Genomic DNA, 25459 nt, shown 5'->3' on the forward strand with positions numbered 1-25459 from the left:
TCTGGAATAAAAATCCACTAAATACATATTTCCTATTTGTATAAAAATGTATGTGTTATGTTTAGGTTTGAATTATAAAATTTTATTTTCAAAATAATTTTTGTTTTTTATTTATTTCAAAAGTAATCGTTATAATAATTCAAAAAAACTTGTTTATATTCATCCGATATTACATCAAGTGCTTTCAACATTGTTATTAATTCTAATTGCGTGCATTGATATAGTCCAACAGCTATTAAATCCCACATAACAGACATTTTAGTAACGTACTCAATGGACTGTAAACCCCATCGATCAATAGTGGCTCTTTGGCAAAAATTGAGAACAGTCACTAATTTGCTCAACTCGAATGCAGAAAATATTACGCCAGCTAAAAAACAAACCAATTATAAATATATATTAATTTTTGGTTTTTATAGTTACCATTATAAGATTTAATAAACATTTTCATTAAATCATTTCCCATTTCCATCTTTAATGAATGAAAATTCATCAGGAAACCATCGACCATGTCATAAATACGGAACAGTTCTAAACGATTTTGTACGTAATTGGCGTTTTCTAATAACTTTGTAAATTTTATAAGCCATTCAACATTCTGTTCCTCAGAGCAGATCGTGCACGCTAATTCTCCGTTTTCTAGCCGCCACCAATGAAGAGCTGCTGAAACGTCTTGATTAGCGGTTGGCACAAACTTTTCACCACATTTTGGATTTCTGCATTTATATACATGGTATTTTAGCTATAATACATTGAAAGGAGAAGAAATTTTTTAGGAAAATCATTCGTTATACAAAACTTAAATCTTACGTAGGATTCGTCAGGATCAGATTTTTGGCAATATGTACAGTTGCAATCAAATTGATAAATTTCCTTTAAGTATGCCCTACGAATATCTCGAAGCGAATTTCTGTACGTAACAGTATAACAATTAAAAATTTCAGCACTTTTCTTTATATTGTTATCTGCTAATGCATAGAAATTCCTCCCTGAGAATTTTGGTCGCAATGTAGGTCCACAGGCATGATTGCAGATACTGAGATATGGGAGGTTTGCTGCCGATACTTCTTTAGTTTCACTGATCATATGTAAGATGCCACGTCGCAGGTGGAAAGGCTTTGTCCATATATGAGGAACCAGGAGAATACCAAATCTGTTAGCAGTAGAACTGATATCGTAAAATGTTGGCGAAATAGAAGAGCAAGTATGCGCATTAACAATAAACTGGCCAATATGCCGAAATATAAGACCACCTTAAGTATAAATTATTATATTAATTATATATATGTATGTATGTTGAAACTTACTGACGATGGACTCCCAATCACATTGCTTCAGCTTTGTCTTGTCTGTAAAAGCGAAGAAATTTGTATAATCTTTAAGGTACACAACTAATAAATCAGCTACTAGGGCAAACCATAATTTATTCGGTAAAGTCATTTTTTGCATATGTGTAACCATTTGTAGTGTCTGTATATAATTCACACCAGTTTTGGTATATAGCGAACCTCCCGGTGTTATCAATGTTTGCCAAAGTTTATAGATGTCCGTTTCATGGGAAACCATTGGTAATATTGCTGGAAAATCCTCTAGTACAACTCTTAAGGCTAGGTGGGATATGCCTATTTGTTCAAATAATCGACAGAGATATCCCGCACATTCATTTTGATGCACAATTTTATGATTTCGACGGCACTTTAAGGAACAGTAAATTATGCCGCAATCACAGTCATGACAGGGAATTGGTATCATAAGCATAACTCCGCATTGTTGGCATATTTGACAGCCTTCTACAGGTACAAAAGAACTGATCCTTTCACAAAAAATTACCTCTCCAGTTTTTATGTCTCTTTTAGCAATCATATATCTTCCACGGGTAGCTTCTTTGGTGTCAATCCTATCAGTGAATAAATAATAAAATACAAATTATAATTAGTATTACATATGGTTCTGCAAGAGCTCACACTTCGGTAGATTCCTTAAATTTTACAACCGTATTAATGGCTTCCTCGGTTTTGATTTTGATTTCCTCGTCTAACATGTTTAACCCTTTCTGTAATTCTTTTACTCTCTGAGTAAAATTTTCATTTAGAGTACATTTCTCCAATTCCTCTAAATGTTTTTTTAGTTTCTCAGAATCCTTTAAATAACATGCGCAAAAGGCCTGACGTATTTTAATTTTGTGTAAAAGCTTCACTGGATAATGATTTGTCTCAAGTGCGCAAACACAATCGTCGTACGCTTGTTGATAGTATTCCAATTCCTGTAACGCCATTGCACGATTGGCATAAGCCAGTGCTAAAGACTCAGTATTTCCGATTGCAGTTAATATAGCTTGAGTATATCGTTGACCAGCATTAATCATATTATCAAATTTGCTTCCAGTTTTTGAACTGTAGAAGGTATTTCCTTCTTCACGCAGTCGAATTGCAGATTGAATGGCATGCTGAATAGAACTAGAACTCCTCTGATGGGCAGACTTTATAGCTTTTAGCCAAGCGGAGGACATACGACGATTAAGAGCAAAATTTTGGTCATTTTTAATATCTAAAACGATACTTAGCTCATTTTCAAAGTTCACTATTTTTGTATTCGAAGCCTGATATGCTAAAAGTTCAGAAAAACTGAATTTTTCCATTTTAGTTTAATGGATTAATGTTCTAATTGTAAGATGCATAAAGCACTTGTTTTGACCATGTTAAATTTACAGATGATTTGTTGTTGCACCTGGTATAAACAAAATGCACACAGCTGAGTGGGAATTAGTGATGTGGTGGTAAAAAACGGAAAATGTATCGATCCCAACATGTTGCGATTTATTTTATAAAATTTATAACAAAATAAAAACTTATAATTGCTATATTTAAGTTTTGTAATGAGAAAATTATAGTCAAACATGTAGTTTTTGACACACAAATGCAAATTTTACACTTGTGTATTTAGAAACTTTTGTTAAAATCGATATGCATAATACTTGTAAAGTTTATTATCACTAATTCAACACACCCCTTTTAAATATTTATATTTTCGTATCTATTTTTCTGCAGAAATTTTTATCTTTTCCAATAAATCGTATAGAAAAGTCCAATAATGGACTTACAGCAATTAGAGGAAGAGGCGCGTCAAGCAGCCTTAAAAGATATAAAAAATATGCTGCAACGTCCAGGTCAACTAGAAAAAGTAGATCAATTCCTTCATCGCGTTGCACGAAAAAAGGCTTCAGTCGAGGCTCTACTAAAAACGGGCATGCAAAATCAACTAGATGGAGTACGAGTAGGATTAAAACAATTAGAAACGTGTTTACAAGATGTTAAAGAAGTTCGCCAACGTATGCAAGAAGTGGATCGTTTGCTGGAAGGAGTACCAGATATATATGATGCATTGGAGGTTGTACGCGAAGAAAATACGAAGCATTCACAGTATGCTACAGCCATGGAAAATCTTAAGCATATATTCAATGTCGAAGCAAGTGTTTCAAAAACAATGACTCTCATAGATGAGGATAAACTATTAAATGCTCACCAGTGTCTAGCCGATTTGGAAAATTCCCGTGATGATTTGCTGTACGAATTGCATAAACAACCTAAACAACATGCTTCGGACAAAATTACACTAAAACGACATTTTGAGACGGTGGACACAGTGTCCCAGGCGCTTGAAAAAAAATTACGTCTCATACTAAGTCGAACCTTGAATACTGTTCGTAAAGAGCCTACTGTTATAGTGACCGCATTACGAATAATCGAACGCGAGGAAAAGAATGATCAATTCGCTTTGCAGCAACAAAAAGTCACTGGTTTTTTACCTCCAGGCAGGCCGAAGAAATGGCGCTCTATGGCACTAAAGATATTGCAGGAAGCCGTTGTTACCCGTATAGAAGGTTCAAAATTGGAGGAACGTGCTGATAACAAAATGTGGCTTGTTCGAGATCTTGAAATTTTACGACAAATAATTCTGGAGGATTTAAGAGTTGTAAAATCATTATGTGTGCCCTGTTTTCCTCCACATTACAATATCTTTAACGAATATGTAAAGATGTACCACGATGGATTGTCCTCTTACGTAAGAAAATTTCAAAAGGTTTTTATATTTTACATAATAAATTATTATTGGTTTACTTAAGCTGGATAATATTGCAAAATCGGGACTCGAAGGTAATGAATATGTATCAATGCTCTCATGGGTAATGAATACGTATCCTGGTGTGGAATTGATGTCGCATCCTGACCTTAAAGTTGATATACAACAAGTTGTTGGACCATTATTACGTCCAGAACATCTCAAATCACTAGAAGATGAGTACCTGCGCAATATGCAAAGAAACTATCAAGAATGGATGACAAAAACAGCGGAAACAGAAAAACAAGAGTGGTTCTCTGATCAACCGCCTGAACAGGAACAGTACTATCATACATCAGCGCCAGTTATCATCTTTCAAATGATCGATCAACATTTACAAGTGACTAACACAATACACTCTGAATTAACATTTAAGGCTTTGGTGATGAGTATTCAGCAGGTAGAGATTTTCGGACAATCGTATTTAAAAAATGTTATTGAATTGAAGGAACATCATTTTCGTAATCGTGATCAAATCAAGTATTTCACACACTATATAATAACGATTGTTAATAATAGCCAACAAATGGTTGAACTGGCTCAGCAAATGAAGCAGTTGTATTGGCCTAAATCTCGTACAGAACATTATGAAGATTTTGAAAAATTACTTACAACATTCCAGCGTATTAGAGCACATGCCACTAATTATCTACTCGAAGAAGCTTTCCTCGATATGGAATGTCACTTTAATGATTTGTTTACATTAAAATGGCTGGGGTCCACAATTTCTGTAGATACCATATGTGTAACTCTATTGGACTATTTCCAGGTATGCTTACATAATTAACTTTTAATGGAAACTCTCAATCATAGTCTTTTGTATGTATAGGATTATAAGCACTTGCGTCCTAATAACTTTGAAATGGTAATTAATGAGGCTCAAAAACTACTTGCAAAACGTTATATACGTGCCTTACTATCTAAACGTTTATCAAAGACAAAAAGCGAATGTGAAGCAATCACTACAAAAATCAAACAGGAATCAAAACGTTTTAAGCAATGCTTCGAGAAAATCGCACCCAATTTAGCGATGAGCGATAGCCCATTGGATTTGATTACAACGCTCTCAGAATTATTGTCTAGTGACATTGAATTACTTGTGCTAGACCTTCATACACTTCTAGGAAATTATCCCTCCTTAAGTGAAGATCATATTGTGCGGTTGTTCTATTTGCGTAACGATGTAAAGGCCAGTGAAGTTCGTGAAAAGGTACAAGATGCTGCAAAATCGAAGAAAGCGATGGTGAGCATAGCAAAACAAGATTGCATATTCAAGGAGATTGTTTTCAGTGATAAATTGTGGTAAATGAAATTATATTTATTGTAAACAGTTATATTTTATTTTTAATATAGAAATATGCAAATTTAAAATGCAAGTATGAAGATAATAAAGTATTGAATTTAACATAAAAACCTCCAATATTAAGTTTTTGAAACTCAAATACGAAACAAAATTCAATAAATTTGTTTGAACCGACATCAGTTAACATATTTCACTGCTACTTACAATTTTCTGTGGTAAATATTTATTAATAATTTATTAATAGAGGCAAAAATATATATCATAATTATACTGGAATTTGCCAATAATACCCGCTCCTTTAAGAATATATATCAAAATAAACTGATTTTATTTAAAATAAACTTAAAGTTTTACATATAATCAATATTTTGGGAACAACTTTTTCATCAAATTAAAGAAAAATAATATGCAACAGAAATCGGCCATCTTAGATGCCAATAGAAACTCTACCCGAAGCGGACTTGACATTTCTCCATGGTCACCTGTTGTAGTTGTAGCGGCAGAATTTTGCCGAGTTGACAGTCCTTGGCCGGAAAAAATCGGGGTCCATTCCGGTTACGTAGACTCGACTGTTATGGGAACGGTCCATGGTCACCTCTCAGCTGTCGCTTTGTTTACATATAATCAGCTGATAGTTTCTCTACTCCCCCTTAACGATGGTGCTCACGACTGATGTACCAACTTAGAAAAAATAAAGTTTAGAGCTAGTAGCAAGGATGACATGATACGAGACTCTCATTTTCCTGTTATTCTCTTTATTAAGATTAGGGAATTTTTAGGGATGCCAGAAATAAACCCGCTAAAAATAGCTAACAAAAGCAGTACGAAACGAAATTTCAAGGAACGTGCAACTAAAGTTTTTTTGCTAATATAATTTAAAACGTTAATCATAAAACCATTATATTTTATTATGACTTATGTTGTTTGTTATACTTTTTTTTATTTATATACAATTTTTTTATTATGTTATTTTAAAAATTGTATAATATGAATACACGTATTTAGAGATGTATATGCCTACTCGGGAACCGAGCACCTAAAAATAATAACGAAATGCAAAATACCCAAAAGTTATTTTTAAAATACCCAATCCTTTTTCCTTCGACAGTGGCATAATTGACAAATATTATAAAAAATGTGGGTTTTGACAGCTCTCTCTCAAATCAAAGAGTTTCGCATCATTTCATACTTGCTAGTAGTGCTATTTCTTGGTGAAAGCAGAAATTTTTCAACCAACCTGTATATTGCAAGCAGTTATATTTTAATTTTAATATAGATATGCATATTTAATGCGCAAGTATGTAGATAATAAAATTATAATATAGTATTCAATTTAACATAAAAAAGTCCATTATTAAATGTTAGAAACTCAAATACAAAACAAAATTCAATAAATATTGTTTGAACCGACATAATGGACCGACCTTATTCGCTTCTTCTTTGCAAGGAATCTAATCTAAGGAGCCTGACACTCTCCCCCACTAAATACACAGCGACCATTTTTACAAACTGAACGAAGGAGTTCAAACTGAACCTAGACATTTTAGTCGATCCAGCCGCTCCAATATGGTCGCCTGAATGTAGTGCAACGCAGACGAAGAAGCTTCAGACTTGTTAAAACACTGCACTCTGGACTATCACGGGATGCCTCTTGATGTCCCCAATAGAACACCCCCAAAGTGAGGCCCGTATGCTTCCGGTTAAGGAACATAACGAACTCCTCTCCTAGCAGTTTCTGCTGGGATGTTTTCGTAGAAACCACCCCCGTAGTCATATGCTTGAAGCGGAACCGCCTTTTAGGAACATCAAGTGGTCCTTCCTTGATTACGTCGACGACATTAGACAGTACGCCGACCAGACTTCGGACGCAACGAACTTTAGAAAAGCACTGACCACCATTCACAGTGGAGCCATCAACACCTTCATCGATTCCCTCTCAGTGAACGGAGCACTAGGAGTCAAACCACCACCAATCGCAGACGTAGAGTTCGATTTGCCTCGTGAATCTAGAGTGACCCTCGCGCAACTTCGTTCTGGATACTGTAGAAGGTTTAACTCCTACTTATCCAGGATCGACCCCTCTTTGAATACCCAACGAGCCCCACTCATCTAACGCCCATTTCCCTATGGTCCGACCTCGTCGAAACAGCTTCCAGGGCCTCCCGTTGATGACCTCGACGACAACCAAACTATAGCTTACCACCCAAGTGGGCACTAGATAACCGTTACGACAACAACAACTAATAAGAAATATTGTTGTGGGAGCTGATTGTTTCGAATAAATGTCTTGAGAATTATATTTGATATATTTAGATAATTTTCAATAATATCAGAACGTAGAAAAATCTCTACTATTTTGAAACATCGAAAATTCCTCTTTTTTGCTTTGCTAGATTGCCGCACTACCCGTAAAGTGGCAACGTTTTGCATTTTATGAAGAAAATTATGAAGTGTGAGGTTTTCGTAGTCTTGCTGGATGAGACAAGGAAATTGTCGTGAAAAGTGAACTAATTTTTAAGGAGGAAATCACTATCAGTAGTGGAAACAACCGATATAAATTATTTTCTCAATAATTTTTGAAGTGTATCTACCTTTTGGCTGAATGGAAATAATATAAGAAAATATATGTGAGCGCAATTTTGTGAAATTATTACGTGTATTGACGAGGAATTGGTGTACGTGAAAAATGTGTTGAGCGAAGGAGAGGTAAAAGGCAACAATACATTTTGATACATTAATAATATTTTATTTGCCGATATTAATGGGAGAAGATAATTTTAATGCGTGATTTCGAGAATAAATGAGTTTTTTTGGCCCCTTAATATAAGGGGCCAAAGTAAAGGTGAAAGCAACGAAGAAATTTGAGGCTCCTCAACGAACATATCCGCTAATCAGCAAATAAGGAAAAAAATTAGAGACAAAAGCAACGAGATAAAATAAGTAAAAAAAACAACAACAACATTAAGAAGGTGAATAATCGGTGGCTACATGAAGTGCTTGTTCAGTGTAAAACAATCACAAGTTGTCAAAGTGCTGCCATGCAGGCATATTTTTTTTTAATTTTTAACACAAATAAACTAGAAAAAATTGAAACTTGATAAATCAAAAGCAAAATAAAAACAAACCTACGAACGACGACCATTATAGGCCAATTCTGCTGCGCAATTTCCAAAATACCAAATCAAGCAATCATATATAACTATAATAAATAATAAAAATATCATCAATACGAAAACGTGAAAAGAGAAAAGAAGTTGTCAACGTCATTCGTCCAATATCGCTTTCGATTTTATATTCTCTTTGGACAAAAAGTGAACGAATTTTCGCTAATTCGTTACAATTGTCATACGATTCAATTGTACGAAATTATTTTTTCGTTTTTTAATTTCGTTTTGTACATTGGCCGCTCGCGTGTGCGTGTGTGTGATCATATTCTTCGGAAGGCTTCATTCAGTGCAATCACTGTCCTTGAAGCTTACTCCCGAGAACAGATCCCACATCGTGTGCCGTTGCCGTACAATCCTTGAATGGGACACCAGCTATGAACCAACTGAAATTCACACTAGCGCAGATTGGTATTTTGGTCAAACAACTGAACAAGAAAAATTTTGCTGAAACCAGCGAAAGCATAAATCAGGTATTGTTTATTATAAATTAATGTATATTTTTATCGGTGTTAATGATTGTAGAAAGTGTGTTCAAAGGTCTCGGCTGTGAAATTTTCATTTACACAGTAAACGCTGTTTTTGTATGTATGTACATCAATCAACATGCGACCACTTGAAGCTTTTGTATTCAACAATGGCAGTTATTGTTATTGTTGCATGTGGGATCAATGGTGTTGGTTAGGGTGAAGGCAATGTTTATAATTATGGCAGAGAAGGTGTATCATCATTGCCTCATTACCTCCTTGCTGCTTGATCGAACCCCCTTGTCATATGTCTTTATCATACTAATCGGTTATTTCTTATTTCTACTGTCATTCTTTTCAAATATTGAACTACCACTGAACACATCTTTTGTATTGTTATTTTCGCATTTTACGTATAATTTTAGTGGTTGCCAGTTGTTTATATTTTGTAATTTTAAAATTTTATGTTGTATTGCAATTGGAATGTACCCATCAAAACACTGCTATCTAAACTTCAATATATGGAAAGAATTTGCACGGAAACTAACACTTACCAACGTGCAACTCATAAGGCCCTTGCGTTTGAAAGGGATGAACGTTCACACGTAAACCAGAGTTTTGGTTAGAATTGTCAATTGGCCCTTAACAAACTTTAACAGAAATCTTTAGTAGCATTGTTGAGTATTTAACCGGTAATTTACCGATAGGTGGCTTGCAAGGAATTTTGTCTGTGCGCTGAACCAAAAGTAAAATTAGTGTTTTTCAGACATGAATATGTTGTTGCAGCACTTTTGCTGCTGATAAGGTGCAGTCATTCTTAATATATGTGCATCCAGATCCATTCTGGTTAATTGAAATCTTACTACCCCGAGAACGATATAAATGCTTCTCATAAATATATTTTCTGTATATGATACAAAGTAAAAGTATAGATATAATTTGCCGTTCGAAATTGCATTATAATTACCAGCTGATTAACTCAAAGTTATAATCTCACTAAAATAACTAATTTAAACTATTTGAGTAACTCAGTAAGTTTTCTCCAAATTTAAAATTTTTTTTAACATATTGTTATTTATCGTAATTTTTTATAAACGCATTAGCTGTTGTCAAATTTTGTCTATTAAACGAACTCGATGCTATTGAAGAGAAAAATTGGCTTCGTCAAGTTTTTGCTTCCACTCGTTTCTCCTCGCTAATCCAATCACTTTTCGCCGACGCCATTACAGTTTGCAAAGAAAATTTGTGATCAGTGGTTTTGTTACTTTTATGTTCCAATTGTAACCTCGACTTTTGATACAAAGATATTATTAAAATGTTAAAAAATGAATACAAATTAAAGCCCTAACACAGGGCTCTGAAAATTGTTCGTTAGTTTGTTGATAGAACTATGCAAACATGTTTTAAAAAGCGTATGCAAGAGCTTGCGAACTTTTTCTTTGATTTTTTTTAATTGGTCATTAGTCGCTTCCATCGTCGTATTCGCAGCTTTGTCGCCTTGTATTCTTGTTTTATTTCGTCATAAGTATACGCACAAAAATTTGCAAAAAATTGAGATACAAGTGAAAACGCGAAGCGAACGATTTAAAAAGTTATTTGAAAATTCTGTTTTTAAGTAAAGAAGTGAAGTGACAATTTAAAATGAGGAAAACTTTCCGCTGTCCACGGATTTTAAAAATGTAAAATATATATGTATAAGTAAAGTTAATGAAGATAAAACTGTGATTCAAAATTTGTATTATAATTTGATTCAAACAAATACTCAAAAATATATACAAATTACCAAATAAAGCCTTGAGAATTAAACGGATAAGGATAACTGGAAATCGGTAATTTGTGGAGTGCAATTTCTATATTTTTTATGAAATATCTAAATTTTTATAGAGGCGAAGTGTATAATCTTCCAGCAGAAGTGCGTTGGTTCGTGGAAATACATACCTTAGCTGTAGGCTGAAAGAGAAAGAGTTTCGTATATCTTTATATGCAAGTGGGCGAGTTATAGTGAGTGTAGTGTTGTCCCTCTTTTGTTTCGTTAGGTTTTGCTTTGAGTATTTTCAATTCTGTTTCCAATTGGAGGAGTATCGGTGAGAAAGACTCCAATGTTTAAAAATTTTATAATACAAGAACTTTTATCTTAAATAAGATAAAGGTTGACTATCTCATTTTATTGTATGCACAACTTTTTTATTGTTGTCAAAATTGAATAAGTTAAATGATGCATTTATATTATGTTAATGACTTCAGTTTATTTGCGGATGTACATATTTATATAAACATCGGAAACTGGCTTATATATTTCTCTACCAAATGTGTTCACTTTGTCTTCAATATAAGTTAAGAAATTTCCTGATTCATCTAATCAGTGTGAAGGAACTCACCGTTTTACTATCTGCAAGTGGATTTCTTGAAATTGATTTTTAGTTAAAACTAAAATAGTTTTCAAGTAGACTTTAGGACAGCTTTACTCATACCATATACATGGATTGTTTTTGTAAAATACTTAAGCTTATTAAACGCTCAATCATATTCTCGTTAGCACTTACCTTAGTTAGAGAAAAGTGGTTAAATGGAAACTTTCTTATTGTTAACACATTAACACATAACCATTACCTTATTAAAAACTACTATTCTGTTATTAATTATACATCTTTTTCTAATTATCAGTATATAAAAGAGACCGGTTTGGAAGCGGACCGCCATTGTTTGCGCTGCCTATTCTCGGTGATCAATTTTACTGACACGATATCAACAAGTCCGAATTCGAATTACAATTTTATTGTAGAAGCACAATCTAGATTACTGGGCGCTCAATTGGAAAATCAACTAACTAGAGCGTCCTTTATATCGAATATTTGCTTTGCTGTCGACCATTGCTTTCCTCAACAAAAGGTTTGTTTTTACCGTGAATTTCCTTTTCTAAATAAAATTCATTGATTTATAATTTTTTTTTTTAGTCTCTTAAACCGACACCACAACTTATAGCGCAAATAACTCAGTTAACAGGAATTAGTAAACTTTGTGAAGTTGTATTGTCATTAGCATTAACGCATTCGTCACAAGCAGATGTACGTCAATACTCTTTGGAACATCTTAAAGTATCATTCACTGAGCTAATTGAATCATTCTTGGGAAATAAAGAAAACAGCATTGCTGAGAAGTGTGATTTGCAAGACGTATCTGTAGATATTCTACAATTGCTTCTTGTTTGCATAGACGAAGTTGTAAGCACAGAACTTAAAAATAAATTTTTGGATTTATTACGCGAACAATATCCGCTTGAACGAGTTCCCCTCATACTATCGCCACATTTGTATCGTAAAACACTTAATTGTGTTAAAACAACTGAATGTAGTGATCCCTCAGCGTTATTGCCACTAGAAGACACTGAATTGATTTATAACAAACAGCACGCTACACCGATTGCTGATGGCGGTACCGTTAGTCAACATTTGACGGAAATTGGTATTGAAGATATTTATGACAACTTATGCGAGACAATATTTACTACACAGGTAACTTGAACATTTGTTGTGATGCAATGATTGAAATAAAAAAATAAAAATACTAATATGTTTTCAGTTGAATAATAATATTATGGACACATCCTGGATTAATTTAATCCTAGAGATTGGTTACGAATTCACATCAAGCGTTGAAGAATGTAAGAATCATCTACGTTGTGGTTCGCGCGAACTTCAATCACAGGATGTGGCCAAGATCATTGGTCTCATGTGCCGTAGGCACTCCTCATTACTCGATTGCAATGTGAACTTAGGAACACCGGCCAATTTTTGGCCAGGTCAGCCGGGAACTGGTCCCAACCCACAACAACAAAATGTGGCCAATAACAATGACGGCAGTAACGTTACGGGCAGTGGCGTTGATAAAACAACCAACTTAAATGACAAAAAAGACAAAGTCGGTGGCAACCCAGTCGGAACCATCAGCACAGAGACCACGCAAGCATGGAAACCGGACGTGTTTGTGCAGGCACTGAAAGAGGTAGTACCACAGCTGAATTGGAAAGAGGTTTGCTTAGGTAAGCACAATAATTTCGTAATACTATAGCGCTCATCTCTAATTTTGTGGTAGCGGCAGAAAACATTATCTAAATGATTTTAGAGTTATCGTTATTACAGCTTAAAGTTAAACTACAAAAAACGTAAAATGCTTTAAAAATAAACTACTTATATTTCATATATATATATTTGTTTTTGTAGAACTTGATCATCCAGAGTTCATACTGAAAGATAGAATCGGACTTGATCTGCTGCTGACCATTTTCCGTTTGGGTACACAATCTGCTCTATTCCCACATCCAGAATGCATATATCGTCATTGGCAAAACGTAAACGGACAACTATCGCTGATAGCGGTTATGTTAAAAAATCCCGATCTGTTCACATTTTCCGATTACATCTTCACCGCCGCACCAGTAGAGATGCTGAAGACGCCACCAGACACCGATAACAAAGAAGTGTGCGCTTGGAAGTCTCTACACTTAGTGGAAGTTTTGCTGTATATTGCCGATCAAGGATTCTACCATCAAGTGATTGAATTGTTTAAATTCCCTGCACAACATTGCCCCGATATATTGTTTTTGTCACTTTTACACATAAATCCACCAATTACTGCATTGCGTCAGGAGCTTTTTAGTCAACTCATACCGACTTTTCTAGCAAATCATCCAAATTCGGGTGTAATACTTTTGAATGCTTGGAATTCAGCAAATTTCGGTGTAATTTTACGCCCCATTATTATGCAGTCAATGTCCGATTGGTACCAGCGCGGCACCGAATATGATCAGGTTAAGCTTTCGCGCATACTTGATGTAGCACAGGATTTAAAAGCATTATCAACACTGCTTAACGAACGTTCATTTCTATTTGTAATCGATTTGGCATGCCTAGCATCGCGACGTGAATACCTTAAACTGGAGAAATGGCTAAGTGATAAGATACGTGAACATGGTGAGCCCTTCATTCAAGCTATTTTGAAATGCCTACAACGTCGTTGTCCACAAATAACAAATGCCAAAATACCAGAAAGCCAATTGCCATCCAAACAGGCACAGCTACCACCAGAAACAGTGACAACAATGTTGCAATGCCTTCAAGGTTGCATTGGAAATGTACCACCAGAAATAGTTGATCTTATTATGCAAATGACAGCGAACTGTTCGATCATGGCAAATAAGGCAAGAGCTGCTGTACCACCACTAGTGCCACAACTGCAAGGTGTGATGCGTGGACATCGCGGCATGGATATGGGCGGCGTACCGGGCGTACCACCACCACCGTTCTCCGCCAATTTGAATGCACAACAAATGTTTGGACCCACAATGGATACGCTATCGAATTTAACCACAAATATAGCCAATTTAAATCTTGGTGGACCAAATGGCGCCTTCAATTTTGGAAACGTCTTAGGTAAGTTGAAAAGTAACTATTACAATTATTCTAAATAATTTAAAATAAAAAGTTAGCCGTGTAATAGTGTTTGTCGTAACTTAGCTTAATGTATTCTTAAAAAACATTAGTTGAACGCGGAACTACATTTTTTCCCAATATGATATGACTTATACCGCTCGTTTCACAATCGAGTGTTTTCTGAAAGTTATTGAATTTACATTAGAAAAATTTAATAATATATACAGAAAAAAAAACAACTAAAAACAGGTGTTGCTTGTTTGTTGATGCAACCAAACAAGAAACCAGAGCAATCATATTGCTCTACAACACATAACCCACTAATTTGAAAGATTTCGAGCTGAAATTTAATGTGCAACTGTCAACTGAAACTTTCGTTTCAAAGGATACACAGACACTTATATACTGCATAAAGGAATTGCATTGAGACTTCGAGCCCGATCGCTGGCAACTTCTATTTATTTGAACTATTTAATTGGTTAAATTCTAAGCCCATACGCATATCGAAATATATTCAAACAAAATTGCTAAAAACAAAGTTGGTGAGGTAAAAGTTCTGGGCATAAATTTATTTCTATAGAAATCTTTTAAGTTGGCGTAATTGAATATACTAATTCATAGGTAATTTGGCGTCCACACCAGCTTCTCCGTCGCGTCTTATGAATCCAGCTGCCAGTCCATATCCGCTGAATGCTATGCAAATACCACCACCAAATGTCGGAAATTTAGGTAGAATGCCACAAGCAGCACAACAGCCCACACCAACGCCACCCAACCCCATCAATCCGGGTATGGCCGATTTGCAAGGGCCCGTCTCCAAGGAAGTTGAAGATGAGGCTAATTCATATTTTCAACGTATCTATAATCATCCACCACACCCCACACTATCTATTGATGAAGTACTCGATATATTACAAAGGTTCAAGGATTCGAATATACGTCGTGAACAAGAAGTTTATCAATGTATGTTGCGTAATCTATTCGAAGAATATCGCTTTTTCCCACACTATCCAGAGAAGGAGCTCCAAATTACAGCACAATTATTTGGTGGCATTATAGAGCGTAATTTAGTGCCCTCATGTGTGGCATTAGGTTTGGCCCTGCGCTGTGTTTTGGATGCATTACGCAAACAGGACTCGAAGATGTATAATTTCGGCATAACGGCATTGGATCGTTTCAAAAATCGGCTGCATTCATACAACAAATACTGTGAATACATACGTTCTATTGCACATTTTCATGAATTTCCACCGCATTTGATTCAATATGTAGAATGTGGCTATTTGCAACAGGAACCACCACCAGCCAAGATACAAATGCTGATGGCTGGCAGCGGACAGCAGCCGCAGCCCGATTCAATTTATCGCAGCAATTCCGTGACAGGTGAGTTTGTTTAAAAAAAAACCGCGCATATATTTTTTATATTTTAAAGACAGGGTGATCGTGAACTCAACATACAAACTGTTTATAAGGCAACTAGTTTTAAAGTTAAAGCTGACAGTAAATGTAATATATATTAAAGTTAAAATTTTCCGGTTTATTTATACGACTTTTGCATCGCTGAACATTTCGAAATAATGCCAAAGACATCAGACTTAATTTAACCAATTTTTTTCTTTTCTATTATTGTAATTATGTATTTTTAACTATTAATTTAGCAAATATCGTATAATTTTTGTCTATTTTAATATTCGATGTGATGTGCAATGCCGTCTGCATAGTTTTGCATTAAAATATAATTTTTTTTCGCAAAAAAAGCTTTGTCTATGAGTATTTCAAGTCACCCTGTACTTGTATTTTGTTGAGTTTAAAGATGTGATTATTTTTGTTTCCTCAGATAATTTTCAATATTATTTGAAACCTATTAATTTAACGTATTTTTAATTTGAAGGAAATTTAGTAACAACGCCAACACAACAAAAGCCCATGGTTGTTGCTCAGTCCATACATGCATCACGTATGAAATCAATTGCTACCGCTACTAATATCGATACACTATTGGTTGCCAATCAGGAGGAGAAGGTCACTATACCGCCCGAACCAGTACAGGATAAAACCGCATTCATATTCAACAATTTAAGTCAACTGAATATACCGCAGAAATGCGAAGAGATTAAGGAGATCATGACGAAGGAATATTGGCCGTGGCTAGCACAGTATCTGGTGCTGAAACGCGCTTCATTGGAATTCAACTTTCATTCGTTATATTTCAATTTCTTAGAGGCGCTGAAGAATCCCGAGATCAATAAATATGTAACCAAGGAGACACTGCGTAATATAAAAGTTTTACTACGTTCCGATAAGGGTGTGGTGAATTTCTCTGACCGGAGTTTGTTAAAGAATCTCGGTCATTGGTTGGGCATGATGACGTTGGGACGCAATAAACCAATTTTACAAATTGAACTGGACTTGAAAACCCTATTGGCCGAGGCATATCATAAAGGCCAACAAGAATTGCTCTTTGTTGTGCCATTTGTGGCTAAAATATTGGAATCTTCAGGTAAATCGAAAGTCTTCAAAACACCTAATCCATGGACAATGGCTATTATGAATGTACTTGGAGAATTGCATCAGGAGCCTGAATTGAAGCTTAATTTGAAATTTGAAATTGAAGTGCTTTGCAAGACATTAAATTTGGATTTGCAGAAATTAAAGCCGATTGTTTATTTGAAGGATCCCTCACGTTCGATGAATATCGAACATCAAATGGCCCAGCCCAAACCCAAAAATATTGAGGCACCGCCTCAACAACAACAACAACAACAACAGCAACAACAACAACCACCGTCACAAGGTCAAACTCCAGGTCCCGGACAAATGGGACCCAACGATTCAGACGCACAAGCCTTACTAATGGGCGGCGGTGGTAGTGGTGTCGTTGGCGGCGCAAACATACCAGGCGGTGTAGTGCCTTCACCCAGCATTAGCAACGAATCAACCGGACAGGTTATAATGCAAGCGCCCGAACCGCGTTTCTCTTTCGTCGATATAAATATAGCCAATTTCCATACGATCGGTCAGCATGTGGTACTATCGCCGAATATAACATTTTTACATGCCAATCCTGGTATGAAGCATATTATACTCAATGCAATTGAACGCACAATCACCGAATGGCTGCAACCGGTCGTAGATCGTAGTGTACGCATTGCTGTGACCACAACAGAGCAAATTGTGCGCAAAGATTTCGGACTAGATCCGGATGAGAATCGCATGCGCACAGCTGCACATCAAATGGTGCGTTATTTATCAGCCGGCATGGCGATGATTACCTGTAAGGACTCTTTGTCGCAAACATTGACAAATAACATACGTAAAGCGTTCTTATCTGCGCTGACCGGTGGACCTAGTTATCAGGACATCGAAGCGGCGGCAATACAGCTGAGCAATGATAACGTCGAGCTCGCTTGCGCTTTCATTCAAAAGACAGCGGCTGAGAAATCAACGCCCGAAGTAGATCGACGCATGGCCACCGACTTTGATACACGTAAAATGACCAGAGACGAGGGCGGGTAAGTCACACATATTACATTACTAAAGTTACACAATTTTATAAACACTTCGTTTTATTTTTACAGTCGCTTTTACGACACACAAACATTGGCTTATCAAACCGAGCGCATGCCAGAGCAAGTACGTTTAAAGGTCGGCGGCATACCACATACACAATTCGCTGTATACGCAGAGTTCGCACGCAATATACCCGGTTTCCAACCGATGACCGAACGCGATATCGCTCTATTCTTGCCCAAGCCACAAGAGTTGCCACCGGCTACCTTCGGCACCGACGAAATGGGCCTCCTATATGCCGAATTAGCTGCCAAAATGGAAGCATTCCTCAACAGCACCATGAATATATCCACATTGCAGTTGCAGGCCAGCAAAATACATGCGTTGCTCAATGCCCTAATGGTAACCAGGCGTATACGTGATAATGAATCGGCTCTCAATCTATTGACACGCGTCGTTGAGGGTCTTATTGAAGGATTGGTGAACATACCCGAGCATATCGAGCAAATGAAATTATACCGTGATATACATTTACGTATACTGAATATGTTGCAGAATACTTTTGGTGCTGGTGTGACGGAACGTGCAATCACCAAGTGCATCTTCGATGTACGTGAAGAGGTGCGCTACAATGTTGAAGCTATCAAATGGCTTATAACCTCACATTTCATTAATGTGCCGCAATTCGATTTGTTGTTGCGCGAAGCTATGGATAATGGCAATAATTACATGGCTGTCACATTCGCCATGACATTAATGGAACGTCTGCTTGATGGACGCACTAGTGCCACTTTGGAAACAGAAATGACCGGCACATTCGAGATGTTAGGCCGTTTGCCACAGAATCGTCATCGCTATCCTGAAGCAACAACTCACCAGATTGACATGATGGATGCGGGACCTTTCGGCGGTGCTGATCGCTATTTGGCCGGTGCCACACAATATATGCACTCGGGCATGCAGCATGTACGGGTGAGTGCCAAATACAAAGATATTTTAGTTCTGTTTTTTTTTCTCAACTTTAATAAAAAAAAAATATATATTTCGTTTTGCATGCTACTATAGTCCAACGATTGCGACGATCCACCCGGTTTGCAAGAGAAGACCGAATTTCTGCTCAAAGACTGGGTCTCCATCTATAACCAATCGAACAATTTGTCGCGTGAGACCAAGATCTTCACATCATTCGTACAGAAGATGAATATGTATGGCATTTTGAAGACCGACGACTTGATAACGCGCTTTTTCCGTCAAGCCACACAAATCTGCATTGATTTGGTGTATCGCATACTGAACGACCCAAGCAATTCACCATTGCAAGCGCGCACCAAAATCTTCCACTGGATCGACGCATTTGTGCATTTAATTGCTCTGCTGGTACGCCACTCCGGCGAAGCGGGCAATCCCACGACAAAAATCAATCTGCTAAACAAGGTGCTCGGCATTGTTCTCGGCATATTGCTGCAGGACCAAGAACTGCATGGCACCGCATTCCAACAGCTCGGCTATCATCGCTTCTTTGTGATGCTATTCCTAGAGCTGAGCTCACCCGACGCTGTGCTAGAGAGTCTGATGCACAGCATTATGACTGCCTTCTCGCACACGTATCATCTCCTCAATCCGGCATTGGCACCCGGTTTCTGCTACGCCTGGTTGGAGTTGATCTCACATCGCATTTTTATCGGACGTATACTAGCACAGATACCGCAACAGAAGGGCTGGCCACTGTACTCACAGCTGCTGCTCGATTTGTTCCGCTATCTGGCACCATTCTTGCGGAATGCTGAGCTAGCGAAGCCCGTACAATTATTGTACAAGGGAACGCTGCGTGTTCTGCTCGTGCTATTGCACGATTTCCCTGAATTTTTATGTGACTACCATTTTGGCTTTTGTGATGCAATACCGCCGAATTGCATACAAATGCGCAATATAATATTAGCTGCTTTTCCACGAAACATGCGCTTACCCGATCCATTCACGCCCAATCTTAAAGTTGATATGTTGGCGGAGACTGCAACAGCACCGAAAATTTGCTCAAATTACGTATTCAATATACAGCCAGCAAATTTCAAGAAAGATCTCGACTCCTATCTGAAGGCACGCGCACCGGTGACTTTCCTCTCGGAGCTGCGCTCACACTTGCAGATCTCAAATGAGCCCGGCTCGCGTTACAACATTCCGCTCATGAATGCGCTCGTGCTGTATGTGGGCACGCAAGCTATTTCGCACATAAGGTAAGTATCAACATGCTTGTAGATTGTTCGAATCGCACTATCCTTTGTGTTTGTTAACCTTTTTTTTTATTTTATATATTTTATAAATATGCACACACGCAGAAGTAAAAATTTCGTGCCCAATACATCGAACATCGCACATAGCGCACACATGGATATATTCCAGAATTTGGCTGTCGACTTGGATACTGAAGGACGCTATCTCTTCCTGAACGCCATTGCCAATCAATTGCGTTATCCGAATAGCCACACGCACTACTTCAGCTGCGCAGTGCTACATCTGTTCGCCGAGGCCAACTCGGAGGCCATACAAGAGCAAATCACACGTGTGCTACTTGAACGTCTCATTGTGAATCGGCCACATCCATGGGGTTTGTTGATCACCTTCATCGAGCTGATCAAAAATCCCATCTACAAGTTCTGGGATCATGACTTTGTGCACTGTGCGCCAGAGATTTCAAGGTAAATGTTGAATAAATACATAATATTAGTGCTCGGTAGAAATAATCGTAATTCTTTAATATCGATAATTTTTTATTTTTATCAAACGCTTAGATTATTCGAGTCGGTGGCACGTTCATGTATGGTTAAGTCGAATCATCAGCCGCAAATCAACAACATGGATGGTGACATTCAGGAAATCAATTAATGTTGCACTACAACAACAACAAACAAAACGAGTAGAACAATCTAGTTCTCAACCTAGTGACGGTATTGTGCAGGCAGTGGAAATGAACGGTGCTAGTTGTAAGAACGATTTGTGTATTTAGTTGTGGGGGCTGTTGGTAGCGATGGCGGCGTTGCTGACAGTCCACAGCCGTCCATTTCCATTATACGCGTCACACTGTCGATCACATTGAACAGAAGTAGCAGAAGATTAAAAAGTTTTTTTAAGCTAAAGATACAAAAACATATAATTGATTTATGAATTAAGAGATTGCAAATTTTTTAAAAAGAAAAAACTAAAAAAATTGAAAAATCAAAAATGGAAAAGAAAACGAAAAAAGTAAAAAAAAAACAACAACACATATATATACTATAAATAAACAAATAATTTACTTGTAAGTAGTTTAAAATACACGATAAAGAGGAAGCAACACTTGAAAGCAAATTTAAATTAAATTAAATTTATTGATAATAACTAATTGATGTATTATAAATATAAAATTAATTTGAACAAAAAAAAAAAACAAATTATATGCTAATTATTAAACAACAAATAACAGATGTTGGTGTAAGAATTTATAGTTGTTGGCAAAAGAAATAGCGAGAAAAACACACACTTTAACGAAGCATATGAAAAACGAGCGAAATAACGAACAAGCCTAGCACAGGAGTGTAGTTTAAGAACGGGCGAGTAAAATTTGAGCGAAGTGCAACGAGTATGATTACAGTATGCGAGTTGATTAAAATGTATTTGCTGCATCGCTGACCTGAAACACTGCGGCAAAACACTTTACAATTTTAAATAATATTAATAACAAAAATGCATACAAAAATAAAGCAAAATGGTAAGCATTAAGCATAGATACAGATGTAATATGTACTCAATAATAACAAAAAAGAGAAAATTTAAAACATAAAAAAAAATTAATAAATGCAAAGAAAATATAAAAATTAAAAACAAAATTAATAAATGCAAAGAAAATATAAAAATTAAAAAAAAAAATTAATAAATGCAAAAAAAATATAAAAATTAAAAAAAATTAATAAATGCAAAGAAAAAACAAAAAACAACCAAACAAAAAAATTGTAAAATCCAATAAAGCAAAAACTTACAAAACGTGTACATATTTGTATCAAAAAAAAAAAAATTATTAATAATAAAAAATAACGCTGCATAAAAAGTGCGGAATGCAGAGTTGCATTATTTCAACATTTGCTGGCGGGTTGCATGTGGGAAGCACATAATATATAAAATGACAAAACAAGAACAAAATTTCAAATGTGAAAACTTGTGTGTGTCATGTACAGCCATAGCCTAGCAAATGTGAATGGTGTTTAGAAAAAAAAACAAAAAAAATTATATATGTATGTATAAACACATTAATGGTGATGCTTTTAAAATAAAATATCTTATAATGGCGATGATGTGATGTATAAGAGAGAGAGAGAGAGAGCGAGAAAAAGTAGAAAGCGTGGAGCAGGCGCGCAATGCACAAACTCAATTGTCGTTTATCCGAAATGAAAAGAAAAAAATTGTTTTAAAATAAATGGAAATGTAGAAAAAAAATATATGTAATAAACCATTAATATTAAAAAAATTAGAAATGATAACGAAAAAAAAAATATAAAAATTAAAAAAGGTAAATAACAGGCCACCAAATAAATTAAAATTAAAATTACGAAATAAATAAACATTTAAAAATAAATTGCAGTTAAAATATAAATTTGAATAAAAAGTAATAGAAATCAAAAAATTATTTAGAATTAAAAAAATAAATTTACATAAAAAGTAATAGAAATTAAAAATTGTATTTAAATTAATAGAAATTATAAAATTATCTAATATTAAAGATAAATTAAAATTTAAAAATAATTTGGAGTTAAAAAATAAAATGAAATTGAAAAAATAAATTGAAATAAAAAAATTAATTTAAATTAAAAATAACTAGTAATAAATTTAAATAAAAAGTAATAGAAATTAAAAAATTAATATACATAAATTATTATAATATAAAATATTTATTTTTTATTTTAATTTATTTTTTCAATTTCAATTTATTTTTTCAATTTCAATTTGTTTTTAAGTTTTTTTATTTTAATTAATTTTTTTTATTTCTAAATATTTTTAATTTGTAATTTATATTTAATTTGAAGTAATTTTTTAATATCCATTAATTTTTTAATTTCTATTACTTTTTATATAAATTAAAATAAAAAAATAAAAAATAAATTGAAATTAAAAAGTAAATAAACTTAAAACTAAAAAAATATAATGTTGTACTCCACAACCTAAATAAATTTTAAAAATATATTTAATTTGAAAAACTTTTCATTACCGATAAACGAAAAATGCGTGTGTGCACATTTTATGAATTATGTTTTTATTTTGCTTATAAGCATTTCATTTCGATAGCAACATTCGAATGTATGTTTCACCACAAGTGGCCCAACTTGATTTTTACACATATACACAAACACAAACATATAGAGAAACATTTTGGAGACTTGTGCTTTCTCGATTTATTTGTTTTTGTTTTTAATTAGCAATGTACAGTTTTAAACCGAATATATAAAAGAAAATTATAAAATAATATAAACTAACTAAAAAATAAAGAAAATAATAAATTTTTAACATACATACATGTGTATGTATTAGGCCAAAATTACATCTCATTGGATAAACGTTGATTTCATTTGTTGCTTTACAATTCACAATTCTACATTTTACTAACGCAATTGTTTTAAGCGTGTTTATTTACTTTGGAATTTAATTAATTGAATTATTAACTATTACTTATTTGTTTGGCGAGGACTATTTAAATGCGCTCATATTTTAAGATTATCAAATTAAATAATAAACAAGCAAAACAAAAAAAAAATTAATGAAAACTGCAAGAGCAACAATTATATAAACAACTCATGTGCTGAAAACGGCAAGAACTGTATGTCATTGATCATTTTACTTGGGGAAGTGTATGTAATTAATATTAAATTAAAATACTTATAATTTCTAATTAAATGTCTAATTGAAATCAAAGTTAAAATATATATGTAAATGCATACTGAGCAATTAATTATAATTATGTATTAATTATAAACGGAATGATTAATATGCTAGTGAAAGAGAGAGCAGGAACTATATGCAGCCGAAACGAGATACATATATATATATATATATGTACATATGTATGTGTATGATAAATGAATAGAATGAACGTACATATATATGTGTAAGAAGAATAATATAAACAAAAAAATAAATACAATGCAAAAAGAAAATTAACAAAAAAAAAAAAACAAGTAACAAAAACGAAAATAAATATATATTACAGATGCATTAAAATAAAACATAGTCATATTCATTAAAAAAGTAACGTATTTTATTTGCTGCAACACTTTTTAGAGCGTCGGGGAAAAATCTAGCGTTGAAATTAACAGTTCACAGCATTAATTTTTACAAATGACCAGCGGGCTCTCGATCTTGTTACAGAACTCAGGTTATGTTTTTCTAACTCAGTATTCAGCGTTAGATCAAAGGGTGAAACAAGCTTCTTATATAACATTCCATACACAGAAAATAGCATCAGACTAATTGACTACCAGTCAGTCTTTAGCTTTCTTGTTCATAAGTCCAAGTCTTGGCCGCCGTTATGTAAAGAGGCAATTATTAGACTTTTAGTGAAACACATCAGCACAGCGCACATCAGCTTCTATTTTTAGTTAATAAAAAACTAAGCAATAATATAAGGGTATTTACAGAAACTTGGTAAAGTATAATCGTCAGAATGAGGAGTATGTTGAGACATTAACTTTAGTCGGTTTAGACGGAATATCATTCACGGCAACCAATGTTCCAACTTAAAAGACTTTTGGGTGGAAAAAATCAGACATTTTGTCAAATTCACTGCGTTGCTGAGCAGGACTTGATTGGTTAAAATTTATAATCAAAATAATCCTTACTCTTGCTTAAGTGCGACCATGCGCATCTGCCCCTCCCATTTCAAACAACCAGCTAATTGTTACGAAGCACCTGAAGCTAAGGAAAGGAACACTATCGAAGGATACCACTAGATGACTTCGATGACAAGTTGCCTACATTTATTCCAAATAAGGTTTTAGATAACCACTACAGCATCGAGACTTCCGCAGAATGCTGTCGTTCAGCGCTAATGTATATAATGTACCTGGCATGCAATAAATAAACACCGCAGTAAAATTAAATACAATCTTGTTGGGAGTAATCATGTTCGTTATGGTAGGATTTGGTTAGCAAAACAGAAAAATCCATACAAATGAGGTATCTTCCAGCAGATTGATTGATTGAGATTGTATATATATATATAGCTTTCGGTATTCGACTAATCGACTAAACGGATATGGTATTATTCGAATAATAATATTCGGTTTGCAGTATCCGGATAATAAGTCATCGACTATTCGATTAGCCGCTCATTTACGGCAGTCGCAGTAGAACAACTATTCGAATAATATTTATTATTCGATTAATATTCATATGAACGAATACAAACCGGGTATTCGAATAAGCGATTTTCAGGTTATTCGAGTA

General features: G+C 34.9%; 3 protein-coding genes across 5 annotated transcripts; 2 read left to right on the forward strand and 1 right to left on the reverse strand.

Moving 5' to 3' along the window:
• Positions 1 to 80: 80 nt before the first annotated feature.
• Smyd4-1 (SET and MYND domain containing, class 4, member 1) lies at positions 81 to 2735 on the reverse strand. The gene is made up of 5 exons (XM_036362899.2): positions 1965 to 2735; positions 1308 to 1897; positions 811 to 1253; positions 424 to 742; positions 81 to 370 (listed from the first exon to the last, which is right to left on the reverse strand). Exons 1-5 carry the CDS (start codon positions 2636 to 2638, stop codon positions 117 to 119), a joined length of 2280 nt encoding a protein of 759 aa, XP_036218792.2. The 5' UTR covers positions 2639 to 2735; the 3' UTR covers positions 81 to 116.
• A 259-nt stretch (positions 2736 to 2994) lies between these two features.
• Sec6 (Exocyst complex component Sec6) lies at positions 2995 to 5539 on the forward strand. The gene is made up of 3 exons (XM_014241774.3): positions 2995 to 4062; positions 4124 to 4888; positions 4949 to 5539. Exons 1-3 carry the CDS (start codon positions 3091 to 3093, stop codon positions 5423 to 5425), a joined length of 2214 nt encoding a protein of 737 aa, XP_014097249.1. The 5' UTR covers positions 2995 to 3090; the 3' UTR covers positions 5426 to 5539.
• Positions 5540 to 7904: 2365 nt separating this feature from the next.
• Positions 7905 to 22472, forward strand: Not1 (CCR4-NOT transcription complex subunit 1). 3 transcript variants are annotated; one of them, XM_036362900.2, is made up of 11 exons: positions 7906 to 9059; positions 11718 to 11942; positions 12008 to 12565; positions 12633 to 13092; positions 13274 to 14482; positions 15104 to 15865; positions 16374 to 17994; positions 18061 to 18964; positions 19058 to 20226; positions 20329 to 20688; positions 20782 to 22472. In XM_036362900.2, the coding sequence occupies exons 1-11, from the start codon at positions 8964 to 8966 to the stop codon at positions 20873 to 20875; spliced, it is 7458 nt and encodes a 2485-aa protein (XP_036218793.2). In that variant the 5' UTR covers positions 7906 to 8963; the 3' UTR covers positions 20876 to 22472. The 3 variants fall into 3 exon arrangements, with proteins under 3 accessions (XP_069964758.1, XP_036218793.2, XP_036218794.2); XM_036362901.2 differs by having other exon boundaries at positions 15125 to 15865; XM_070108657.1 differs by lacking the exon at positions 20782 to 22472 and having other exon boundaries at positions 7905 to 9059; positions 20329 to 20692.
• Positions 22473 to 25459: the final 2987 nt, after the last annotated feature.

This window comes from Bactrocera oleae, chromosome 4 (genome assembly GCF_042242935.1).
Source record: "Bactrocera oleae isolate idBacOlea1 chromosome 4, idBacOlea1, whole genome shotgun sequence".
NCBI classification, from domain to species: Eukaryota; Metazoa; Arthropoda; class Insecta; order Diptera; family Tephritidae; genus Bactrocera; species Bactrocera oleae.

What these genes read in the sequence shown, in the direction of transcription:
- Smyd4-1 (XM_036362899.2), bottom strand. Translation starts at nt 2,638, where the DNA reads ATGGAAAAATTCAGTTTTTCTGAACTTTTAGCATATCAGGCTTCGAAT. An exon ending in TTTAAGGAATCTACCGAAGT is followed by an intron (nt 1,898 to 1,964) that starts GTGAGCTCTTGC and finishes ATTCACTGATAG; the next exon opens with GATTGACACCAAAGAAGCTA. An exon ending in TGATTGGGAGTCCATCGTCA is followed by an intron (nt 1,254 to 1,307) that starts GTAAGTTTCAAC and finishes TTTATACTTAAG; the next exon opens with GTGGTCTTATATTTCGGCAT.
- Sec6 (XM_014241774.3), top strand. Translation starts at nt 3,091, where the DNA reads ATGGACTTACAGCAATTAGAGGAAGAGGCGCGTCAAGCAGCCTTAAAA. An exon ending in ACGATGGATTGTCCTCTTAC is followed by an intron (nt 4,063 to 4,123) that starts GTAAGAAAATTT and finishes GGTTTACTTAAG; the next exon opens with CTGGATAATATTGCAAAATC. An exon ending in CTCTATTGGACTATTTCCAG is followed by an intron (nt 4,889 to 4,948) that starts GTATGCTTACAT and finishes TTGTATGTATAG; the next exon opens with GATTATAAGCACTTGCGTCC.
- Not1 (XM_036362900.2), top strand. Translation starts at nt 8,964, where the DNA reads ATGAACCAACTGAAATTCACACTAGCGCAGATTGGTATTTTGGTCAAA. An exon ending in ATGACCAGAGACGAGGGCGG is followed by an intron (nt 17,995 to 18,060) that starts GTAAGTCACACA and finishes TTATTTTTACAG; the next exon opens with TCGCTTTTACGACACACAAA. An exon ending in TGTGCGCCAGAGATTTCAAG is followed by an intron (nt 20,689 to 20,781) that starts GTAAATGTTGAA and finishes TCAAACGCTTAG; the next exon opens with ATTATTCGAGTCGGTGGCAC.